Below are 12,429 nucleotides of genomic sequence, written 5' to 3'. Positions count from 1 at the left end.
TTGTGCGCGCTGGCCCCCGACTAAGTTTGCGGCGGCTCTAGATTGGGCAGCTTAGGCGTCCACTCGATCTCAGGGTTCGCTGCTGGTTGCGTCCCTAAAGATCGACACGATCACGGCGAGGGTAGGAAGGGAGGGAAGGTTATCCAGGTAAGTATCTCACTCATAGACTACCAACATCACGATTGATTTGTGTAATTTGATGTGACAAATACTGTAGAATGTGACATGCCCTTGTATGGACACATCACACAGATTTGTTAGTGTGACAGTGCTTTTAGCCCAGTTCACACTATCAAATTTGATGTGGCAAATAGAATGTGACATGCCCTTGTATGGACACATGACACAAATTTGTTAGTGTGACAGTGCTTTTAGCCCTGTTCACGCTACTAAATTTTATGTGACAAATATATAGATGTAATATGGCATCATCATGACTATATATGGGCACATCACACAAATTTGTCACATGCACTGTCAACACTATCAGATTTGTGTGATGTGTCCATACAGGGGCATGTCACATTTATTTGTCACATCAAATTTGATAGTATGAACCGACGTTAAGAGTTATACTGTAACTTCTATGATCTGAATTATATATTTTTTTGTTCTTGAATTAATTTTTTTGTTGAATTATTTTCAGGATTGAAAGCACTTCATCTGGTGACATTTTGCCTTAATGAGAATTCCTTAGCAGATGCTGCGTTCCGACGATGCCCTAGACAAACAGCTGCCGCTGTACTGCTGGTGCGGTACGGTGCAGACGTTAACATCTGGTACAATCATAGAACACTTCTACAGCACGAGGTGCTGTGTGCCGAGACCGAAGAAGTCTTAGAAGCAATCATACGAACATCAATGTACTTTGACCTGTCAAATTGTCAGGTAGTCGCAGGGCTATTATGGCCGGGACAAGCACCCCGTACATCCTTTTGTCTCAGGAATGTTCCTCGCAAAATAACGGATCAGCGGTTACAGCGACTGTCAAAATTAAATAGCAAACCGCGATTACTACAACATTGTTGCCGCTTCACTATTAGAAAATGCATCGGGCCAAAGAGACTTAACAAGATATATACACTTGGTATACCAGATACACTAAAGGACTATCTTCTGTTGAAGTATTAAGTGTAGATAAATACGCAATATACGTGCAATGAGTTGTTATTAGGGAGCTTTCTATTGCACGATGCGGTAGGACGTAGAACGTAATGACATCACTAAGAAGTCATCTGTGCATGCGAGAATGTTAAGTTCTCATGTGGATTTTAGCCGAATCTATGTTGTGCAGAGAATGTAGGACGGTCTTGCATGGGTAAATCCGTTCTAGCGTTGTGTCATCACGCAAATCAAAAGCTTGCTATTGTGCCTGAAAGAGGTGCTATATATAATCAACAATAATGTGTATATCACTGTAGGCCCTCAACAAGTCAGTTATCTATATTATACTGCAGTTCTTTCTTGTTTTGACCAAAGATTATAGAACTACAAGAATCCAACTGCCCTGATTTTGTATGCACGCAATGGAACATTAAAAATACTGCCAGGAGATAGGGGTTGCAATATCAGAATTTAAATCTGGTTTCGAATAGAGTTCAAAACTCGTCTTTTAAGGACATGCCCCTTTGTGGCATTACTTTTTGAAATAGGATTACGTTCCAACAAAACTATGCGAGTCGAACCTCTTGCAGTTATATACTCTTTGCTTTGACTGTCTCAAAAGTAATTGATTGGTTGTTTGATCATGCAAGTCACAGGATTGCATATATGAAGCTATGTGGTCTCCACAGTCCGAGGAAATTCCAAATCAAGGGGCTGCAAAAATATTCCTGACACAATCTCATGAATATCTACAATGTCAAGCCATACCTGGGCAAATAGGAGCCTATAAACAGTCCAGGTCAACAAAAACATGTACAGATCTTTCCAGTCTAATATTTTGATATTTACTTTTAAATTATTGTTTATGGTTGCCTAGCAATACTTCAGAGAGACTTCTGGGACTAAAAAAAGATGGCAAATTCTTTGAATTTACAGTATGATTTTGGTATATTGTTGCTAAGCTGCACTAAACAAGACTTTAGAAGTGATGCTTAATTTTTAAAATTTCTTTCTTATTGTTTCTCCAAATCATATACTATATTAAAAAATATGTTTATAAAAACAAACAATTAAAAAGTTTTTATCAATAGTAGAAATAAGGATCTTGAGACTGCTTGTGGTATCAATGCCTATTTATAAACTATAATGCAAGTACCCTATAGTGCAATTATGCACAGTATGGAAGATAATAATACTGTATACTGCCCTATTCTGCAACCTTTTTAACCCATAACCCAAATTAAATGTCAGGCACTGAGACACAATTCAACGAAGGCCAAATATCTCATCTGAATCTCGTGGTAAAATGTTTGAATGTGGTATTATTTATTTTTTTATAAATCACGTCTGTCAATTATATGCGCGTGGGATAGAGGGTATAAGAACCACCCACTTGATTCTTTTGGCAATCGATTACAAGATTCTATTACCCACAAAATCAATTTAAAATAAAAAAAACCCTAAAAATGAAAATTCTGTATAACTTTAAATTATTCATTTAACAAAACCACATGTTTGCAAATCTTTCAATAAGTTAGAGATTTAAAGAAAAGTTATGAATTATTCAAAGACACAAATTTAATTGACGAGAAAATATTTTATTGTTATAATCTTCAGCTAAAAGCCAAACGTAGTGAAATGAACGAAACTAACACTTTCAAGTTGTCATACCTGAAGTACAAATGTTTTGATAGTACCAAGATGAAACTGTGCAAGTTTAAAGCATTACTAAGTAATGCCACACTTTAATTGCACTTTTGTTTACTGTAATTGGATTTCGTTTGTCGCCGTTCATATTACTACGTGTAGTTTTCATGATCTGAAGAGAATATGCGACCAATCATACATTTTTTGTGACCCATTGGTTGTGTAACAGTGATATACTGTATAAAATAGTGCTTTATATATTTATCTGCAAAATATGAGTGTCTCATTGTTCCTCCTCACGTGTAAAAAAATTGTCCAACAATAAAGTGAAAGACAACAGTACAGTATTTTTTAAGTTTTATTTTTATGTCACCCTGTTGAAACCTATCTACAAAATTTACAAAATGTTCAAAATGATAGTAAACATAACTTTGTTGAAACATTAAATTAATGTAACCTAGCCATACTAGTAGATTACTGTAATTTACAACAGGCAAGTCCTATAAGGTTGGGTTCACACAAGCAATTTAGAATCACTGAGGTGTTACTAGATAGTAATGCTTGTTCAGTGTGAACTAAGTTTAGATCACTGACTTGCATCACTTATTTTAACTTGCCAGTTCTACATCACATTATTTATCATCCATAACTGTCAAAAAATGTCCACATCTTTAGTTGGCATATTGTTCACACAAGATACAGTGTTACTACGCTTAGGTGTAGTAGTATTGCTTGTTCAGTTTGAACCAAGCATTTCTTACATAAATCACTGACAGTTCTACATCATGTCACACTTTTGTGAAGCTACAATCATCCGCAATTATCAAAAAATGTCAACATCCTTTAGTTAGCATATTATGATTGGCTGTCATGCAGCCTGTAAGCCTTGTAGTAGATAGACATGCCTGCCAACGTTTTAATGCACTGTGATGTCATATGAACCTAGACCATTTAATACTTTCTGAATTCTAATGAAGAACAAATGTACTTTGTTTCTCTTTGCTATGGTTTGCTGGATTTGATATTAGAAAACAAAAGTTGCTTAATTCGCGAAATTTATGAACATTGTACTTGATCTCCAATAACAAAAGCAGTATCTTTACAATTGATTTTCAAATTTTTGATTGGCTCACAATAAATATAAATTCATCCTTCTACACACAGATAAGCTCTGCATCCTGTTATTAACTGCCCGGCAGCGTGGTGGTCATGATTAGACAAATTTCATGTATACATGTACTGTATATAATTTAGAGATACAAATAATCCTCCCCTATTCACCGCATGTAAGATAAAGGCGGATTTTATATTAAAAAAAGTACTGTACATCATCAATTTCTGAAATTACCAGAACATGATCATGATTAAAAGCTTTCTAATGAGTGATGTTAATTACTACAAATTACTGCACTCCTCAGATGGCACGACAGCCATTTCTAACCAACAGGTCATAGATGTTGAGGTCATTTTTCCTCTGGAAACAAACATCTATTTATAGAAATTACATTTGAGTCTTGCCATCTCAAAAAACAGCATCAGTCACCAAAAAAAATAAAATTTACTTTTTGATAAGCTCCTTATTCTCTAATTTGTAAGCTTAAAAATGATGGGTCATTTACTGGCATCCACTTACCACTGCAAGTTATGAGTAAAAGTATTATAGCTTCTCTGTACTAAAGTATACAATACTGCTATGCTAATTAGTTTACAGTTAGGGACAATACTGTACTCTGCTTTTGCAATGGCCAGCCTCATTTAGGCTTTTGAGACTTTGGTTAAGTATCATGGTAAAAATAGTATTCAATGTGTCTTGCTTTTACTTGCATCCAAGCCATTTAACTATAGTAGTCGTTCCATGCCAAGTGTCATCTTGGTAGACTTTCCCCTGTATGCATCAGTACAAATATATTTTCTAGTGCCTGAGATGTTCAGTATTAAGGAAAGCTAAAATCTAAGTACACAAATTCAAAAGGTTTTTTAGGCCCATGGGTGAGAATACTAATAACATGGAAATAGATTTTTCATTCTATTGATTCAATTATAATTGTTAACATTAATAAATATTTTTCCAGAAAAGGATTTCAGATAAAATATGAACTGCAAGGATATATGCTCAAGAAAAAAAAAAAAAAAACAGAATTGCCTGTACGTACTTAGTTAAAATTAACGTCAATTATCCTAATAAAAGACTTCAAACTTCAATTAGCATTCTCGTAAGTTGGTGATTATTAAATTATTTAATTGGAGTAAAAATATATATTCATAGGCCTGTTAATGTGAAAATCCTGACCTCTCAGCCCATTAATTGGCTGTCACTGGATGTACTTCACACATGTCAATTGAACCGACTCCTGAGTATGCCACTTTGATTAATTAAAACAGTTTTAATTCAAATACTCAATTTAACTCTTTTTTTCCAGAAAAGGATTTCAGATAAAATATGAACTGCAAGGATATATGCTCAAGAAAAAAAAAAAAAAAAAAGAATTGCCTGTACGTACTTAGTTAAAATTAACGTCAATTATCCTAATAAAAGACTTCAAACTTCAATTAGCATTCTCGTAAGTTGGTGATTATTAAATTATTTAATTGGAGTAAAAATATATATTCATAGGCCTGTTAATGTGAAAATCCTGACCTCTCAGCCCATTAATTGGCTGTCACTGGATGTACTTCACACATGTCAATTGAACCGACTCCTGAGTATGCCACTTTGATTAATTAAAACAGTTTTAATTCAAATACTCAATTTAACTCTTGTTGGAAAAATTTTAACAATTAAAACCTACTAAAATGATAATCATGAGTATTTTTTAAAAATCACTGTAATCTCAAATCACAATTTCAAATAAAATAGCGCTTGTGTTAAATTACATGAAAGACAAATTTCACATGAACAGGTAACAACTCCCTCTCTCTCTTTGGTTGATAAATATTCCAGCACATTTTTTTTAGGCCTCGTAATGGTTCAGTGACCCTTGACCTGCAAGTAAATTTACCCTTGAACTTTCAATAATCTTCAGGTGTTCTCCTGCATGATGGGTAATGAACCTGAAATAAAACAATATAATAAATAAATTGACAATGTTGCAATAAAGAACAAAACTTTAAATCCGATAGGGCATCACAGTTCCAGATTTTAACAATCCTTGTCTTGTCACAGATACAATTACTATACTGTATACAAATAGACTTCATTCTAAAAAAAAAACATAGTATAACAGACAGACAGATGCATACAGAGATTTATAGAGTACAACTATAACATAAGCACTTACTTAATAGGGCTTGTTCACTTGATCGTTTCCTATCTTGAGGTATCCTACAAAAATAATGACAAATTAATTAAATTCCAAGATAAAAATCATGATAATGTAATTATCAATACTTGATAATTAGCTACTAATAAGCCAATTCATAATTTGAAATGCGCATGCCTGTATTTAAGGTCAATCTAGGTAAACCTATGTTGTGTGTATGTTTGTTTATGCTCACTGACCTTGATACAGGCATATGCAGTTCAAACTACTCCATGGGATATTATTAGAGTAGTGGTTTATTATTACAGAATAACTTCCAGAATTGGTTACTATTGAGCTACATTTACACTAGACACAATTACGACACGACGACAAAATGCTGATGCGCGCAGTGTTGAATAATACAAAATATGCGATGACATGTCGTAGTGTCGTTATCGTGTCTAAATCTAGCTCTAGGGGGCGTTACTAATAGAGTAATGGGTTATTATTAGAAGTTTTACGGTAGGCATAGAAAGATAAATGCGGGCTCAATGAAGTTACAGTACCAAGTAACATGTCGGACTGTTCCTTTAAAAAGAAGCTTAGCACTGATACCTTGAGAAGCCTTGCTCTTCCTGGAGATCCTGTTGCAGGAGTTGAGCTTCCTCCGCGTACATTGGCAAGTCTTCAATTCGTGTTGGTGGCAGGACATTTGGAATGTATTTTGCGAACAGCTTTGGATTCAATGTTGCAAACTCTAGTGAAACAAACCAGTAAAGTGATAAGTGGGGGTGTGGCTTATTGTTCATGAATGTGACAACTAGAAGTAGCAGCAGTAGCAGCAATAGCAGTTGTAGTAGATGTAACAAATTTAACAGTATTCACATGTCAACTGCATATTCGTAATATTTATTTACTTAAGAAAATGAAAATTATTTCAACCCAGTCGGTAATCAGAACAGTCAACAAATCAATCAGGACACACTTTATGCAAAAGCAATTTAAATAAATAAATTTAAATATAAACTTTACACCTAATATTTGGTTGCATTTCTGATGTTCTTATAATACTGTAGTTAGATTACAATATTTATATATTGTTTCTGTTGGTTGCAATTTAGAGAATGTTGATTTTCATTAGTACCTAATTATACAACAAACAGCGTGTATATCAATTTATACTGCTTAGGTTTAGAATATAAAATGCTGAAGAAAATATTTTAGGGTTTAACATATCACTATTGATCTTGGACTCAATGTGTGAAACGTGTAAGCTGCTGGCACCTAGACCTCTGATGATTAGTGCCTAGACCATATACAATTTATTTTACAAAAAATGTAATGTAATAATAACAAAATGATTATTAATGTAGATTTTTGGTTCAGCCACTTCAAGTTTCCTATTCTTCCTTCTTCCTTTATTCTTCTAAATTTTGCATTTTTCTTATTCACAGTTAACAGGTTATAATTACACATACATTCATTATGATAAGCTTATTTTTAAATTTGCACCTTTTTGTGTTCTAAAGTTAGACTCCATGTATACATTGTGTCTACATTTAACATTCTAACATTCTTCTAAGTCGGAGGTATGTCCTGGTCCCTACCTTTAAATGTCACTATTTGGATAGGCTTATCATCATAAGACTTCTACGAATGGATAACTTGTTTGAAGCAAGAAATCAAGTTGTCTTTACCCAGTACCACTCGTATATTTTATTCGTGTGGGAAATCTTTAACCTATGTTAGGCCATGAATTACCTGGATTTAATGAGTATAGGCCTTTGATGATGCCTGCGGCTGTGGCGGGCTTTACTGCAAATGGTCTGCTCTGAGCCTCTTCAAGTAGCCCTGAAAATATAAAGAAAGTATTAAAATATTAGGACAAGAAAAATTACAACATTTGGGTTTACTTGCTGTGAACATCAAGGATAACTCACATAAGTCTGAAACCTTATTTCTATTGGGTTCTTCTGTCATCTGGTGATTACTGGGCAGCACATCAGGAGACAATCATTGTGTTCTGAAGATCACAACCTGCATTCTTTAACATAGACATGAGCCATATGGCACACAGGACCAACTGTTTAAATGATTCTAACCTTCTTAGCTGAAAGATGAGAGCAGCAATGGGAACTGAAGACCAAGGTTATCCATGGATCTTAATGGTTCAGTGCACAGAATGGCTACCACCAGTTTTAAGGCAACTGGACTATGCTGCTCCCTAGCAGCTCACTTACACTGATAGCACATAGTAAATGAAACAATGTTTATCAAAACATGTTATTACTCATGTATGCATGTATACTTACTTATCACCTGTCTGGCCTGAGATTGTACTATATAGACTGTAAACAGATTTGTAAGTTCTAGATGCAGGTCTGTATTCAATTTGTGCGTAACATAAAATCTATTCTGTAAAAGCAAAAAATGTGTACAATCATTAATAACCTAGACTGATATTTATGTCAAATGACTGGGATCGGTGTGAAAATCACGGAAAAATAATATCCAAGACAAGAGAAATGGATATCTATGGTTTGGTGGTGAAGGTACCTGCCTTCCAATTTCAAAGCTGTGGGTTCAAGCCTTGCATATAGACAGCATTTTTCTTGCACTCAAATGCAACCCCTCTCCCAAAGTTACACTCAAATGCAACCACTCCCCTTAAGTTACACTCAAATGCAATCCCTCTCCCTGAGTTACACTCAAATGGAACCCCTCTCCCTAAATTACACTCAAATGCAACCTTTCTCCCTACTGTTACACTCAAATGCAACCGCTCTCCCAAGCGTCATAAGCAGATTAATAGAATCCCATATATAATCATCCTCATCTAAACCAAATTTTAAAAATTATTGTAATAAATAATCAAATTTTCTTACCATATAATTGAAAATTGGGACTATGCCTTTCAAGGAATAATTGTACTTTTGCATAGCTTGGTGGAAACGCTCAAGGAAATAGTCAGGATTGGATTGCTGTACACAAATACATTTTGCAATTATTACAAGCTTGAATGTCATTGCACACTGTGATCTTCATGTCATATTTTAAGTACCAATTATATTATATTTTATATTAACAATAATGTAACATTATTATTATATTGCCATTTGTTAATTTGTTCAGTTAAAGATGTAGTTTGATTTTTATCTTTTATTCTTATTCATTTTTAAGGGTCCCAATTGATCAGCTCTGCCTGGATGGACCACCCTCACAACATATTGTTGAAATAAATAAATAAATAAATTGTTATATAAATATTGTTATCACAGAAGTCTGTCATATTAACAAATATTATAAATATTATAAAAGTATGATGATTAATTCCAAGTAATTTCTAACATAATAGATTTAATATGCATCATTGTTGACATAATTCATTTAATCAATAATTGCATTTATTTTCCTTACATGAAGGTCTTGTAATTCACAATGGATTGAGGACAGGTGTTCTTTGATCAACTGAAACAAATCTTCATACATCTTTTCTGAATGTTGTTGACAAACACATTTATAAACACAACTGCAATGAAAGAATAAATATGTGGTTAATAAATTACATAATATATACATCAGATAATTTATAATACCAAAATACAACATTAATTCTTTTGTTTGTTTGCAGTTTTTATTGCAGACACAAAACCCTGGAATAACACATTACAGTTCAAAATACACAAGTCACCCTCAGATGAGTCACATCTGACTAGTTCTATTCAGTTACTCATCAACACTTATTTCAGCATCTGGATGAGACTACAGTGACAGGGGCTGTGAGATTGACCAGCACACTAAGGTAAAAACCTTACTCGTCTTGAAAGATGTACTGGGTTCTTTTATAGTGCACATGAGCCAACTGTATACACTGGGCCTACAGTTTATAGTCCTTATCCGAGAAAAACTGTTCCACCTCCAGAACCATACGCAAGTGTGCTGTTTGAACCAGCGCCGATATTATATCTGCATTTTTCAGCGCCCCTGCCTTAACCGCTCGACCATTTAACTCGCATTTATAGAGCTGGCAAAGAAACTTCCAAACTTCAAATCAATCAATCAATCAGTCAATCAATAAATCAATCAACCTGTATTAAATTGGAGAATGCCAATATGCATCCCAGAATGCAATATTCAGTGGCAAAATTACATTGACATTTGTCACAAGTAACATTATGAACTTACTCAACTGCATACATTAAAAATCAAAAGAAAATAACTGAATAAAAAAACAATAAAAAAGAAAGCAAAGACTGGAATATATTATGAAAAAAGAGAAGTCATAACATAAAATAACAATTATGAATTAAAATCTAAAAAGTATAAATTAGTTGTCATCTTACCTGTACATTTGTTCATATGATATTGGTACATAGCTACCGGAGTTGGCTAGTAACTGACGCACAGCATTGTCAAGTATGGGCCAGTATTGCTGCTGGTAATCCTCTTGTGTTATGGCACCTAATGCTGTTGTAAAAAAAATATTATGTAATATAAAAAAAATGGATAGACTGATGTAGGGATGCACTTATACAATGCTACTTATACAAATTTTGATATAAAATGCATTATTTTCAATTTTATTTTTAAAGGGTAGCCAACAAAGGGTTACTATACAATACAAAGACCCACTCACTCAATAAATAAAACAAGAATAATATCATTTGAAAGGCATGCAATTCATAATTTCAATCATATTTGAAAACATTAAAAATAAAATAAAGTACAGTAATCATAAAATAAAATATAGTAATCATACTGATACTCTTCACCCTTGATTGGTTGTGATGCAAAATTTGAGGGTCAACCTAAGATAAAACAGGTGGTAATTTGATAATGAGGTCACTAAAAGGTGAGAATCAATAATTGTTTGAACAAAAAAGTTCTTAAAAAAAATTTGTAAGGCATTGACTAGGCCTAGTGTGCAATCCTTTGTATATAACAATGAAACTTCCTGTATCTGTGAACATGTGTGTGTGTGGGTGGTGGTTCTGTATTTTAAATTCAACATTTTAATTTAGACTTAGCCTTCCATCTAGGCCTATGCCTTGGCTTAATTCATACAGTCAGTATATCAAATATAAAATATAAGAATAAAATATATCATAGTGAAAATGTTACCTTTTAGAGTCTTCGTTTGTCTGAGTTCAAGCTTTCTGAAAGGTAACATTTTCACTATCATGCAAACAACTGAGTCAGATAGTAGTAGTTCATTCTGTTAAAATATATTAATTATAACTAAAAAAACTTATTATTTAAATAAAATAAAATAAATTACATAAACCCTACGGTTCCTGTAACATGTAATACTTAGCACATAGACCACGCCTAAATTACTCGTTTTCGCCTAGACCTAGGCCCAAGGAATTCATATTTAATCCTAAAACGTAGCATTTACTGCATCACGAGCCCGACCCCAGTCACTCATTCATTGGGGTCTAAAGCCTACACGCGGAGGTCAATGATGGCCTAGCCAAAACTTATAATTAATGCTTACCTGCGGGTCTCAATAACGGAGAGGTTGTCTGTGCTGGTGACTTTATGTATATTGAACCCGATGTGGTAGAGACTTCATCTGTTCCTTCCATTGTAACTACAGAAAATAACTCTAAAATACAATAATAGGCAAAACAACCGTCTTACAAAATGTTGATATTATGTCCTTTGTTTCGTTGAGGGCGCGATTTAAAATTGGTTGTATGTTATGCTTAAGCCCTCGCTTAGTTTCTTTTGTTGTAAATAAGTAGGCCTATAAGAGTCTGCTCGCTACGTAATACGAAAACACCTGCATAAAACATTTTAAACTCATTTAAATACATCACATATATTATCAACTTCCAATGAAACATGGATTCAAACGATCACAGTTCCAATTTTTGTTTACGGGTAACTTAATGAAAAATATAATGCGCCGGCATCGCATAGATATAAAGATGGGTATCTTAAGAAAAGAATTGAGCGAATATGTGAATACATTAAAATCTCCGCAAAGCGAACATTTGGTACTGTCAGACGAACAGGTCATAAGACCACAACGATCCCATAGTATGCCGACTGTCTATTGAAAGAAAGGGATTATATAACGAAATTAAGAATTCTGTGGCTTATGATAGATCACATATTAGAAAGCAGAAAATTAAACAGAAAGAAATTAAGAAACGAATGAAACAGATTAAAAATGAATAAATTGATAATTTAGCAAATACTATTAATTCAACAGATGAATGAAACAGCGCGATCATTATCAAAGTAAAGTAAGAAAACTTAAGTGCATGTTAAAGAACGGCTTGTTACGTTGGACTACACAAATTGAAAGCAGAATTAATTAAAAATTGGTTTGCGAAACACTATTACCCTTGCAGATGAAGAAACGTTAGATTATTTTGCTTGTCCACCACACTAAATCACCCAATACTGTAAGATCATGTGACTGAGG

At 33.8% G+C, this 12,429-nt stretch overlaps 2 protein-coding genes across 2 annotated transcripts in view; one reads left to right on the top strand and one right to left on the bottom strand.

Annotated features, from left to right (window-relative positions):
* The window catches only part of LOC117105679 (ankyrin-3-like), a 7,560-nt gene extending 2,675 nt beyond the window's left edge, over positions 1-4,885 (top strand). The window contains exon 5 of the mRNA XM_033246903.1: positions 647-4,885. Within this exon, the coding sequence (XP_033102794.1) occupies positions 647-1,131 (485 nt within the window). The 3' untranslated portion in view covers positions 1,132-4,885. The remainder of the gene's footprint in view (positions 1-646) is intronic.
* A 583-nt stretch (positions 4,886-5,468) lies between these two features.
* LOC117105680 (CDK2-associated and cullin domain-containing protein 1-like) lies at positions 5,469-11,665 on the bottom strand. The gene is made up of 9 exons (XM_033246904.1): positions 11,491-11,665; positions 10,337-10,460; positions 9,411-9,522; positions 8,879-8,974; positions 8,306-8,408; positions 7,755-7,844; positions 6,609-6,750; positions 6,030-6,073; positions 5,469-5,802 (listed from the first exon to the last, which is right to left on the bottom strand). Exons 1-9 carry the CDS (start codon positions 11,579-11,581, stop codon positions 5,771-5,773), a joined length of 834 nt encoding a protein of 277 aa, XP_033102795.1. The 5' UTR covers positions 11,582-11,665; the 3' UTR covers positions 5,469-5,770.
* Between the last annotated feature and the right edge of the window lie 764 nt (positions 11,666-12,429).

Source organism: Anneissia japonica, unplaced genomic scaffold (assembly GCF_011630105.1).
Source record: "Anneissia japonica isolate Jap-2015-1 unplaced genomic scaffold, ASM1163010v1 scaffold287754_len4335492_cov202, whole genome shotgun sequence".
Taxonomy (NCBI): domain Eukaryota; kingdom Metazoa; phylum Echinodermata; class Crinoidea; order Comatulida; family Comatulidae; genus Anneissia; species Anneissia japonica.
Note: the sequence above shows the minus strand (reverse complement) of the source record. Positions and strands in the feature narration are given on the sequence as shown.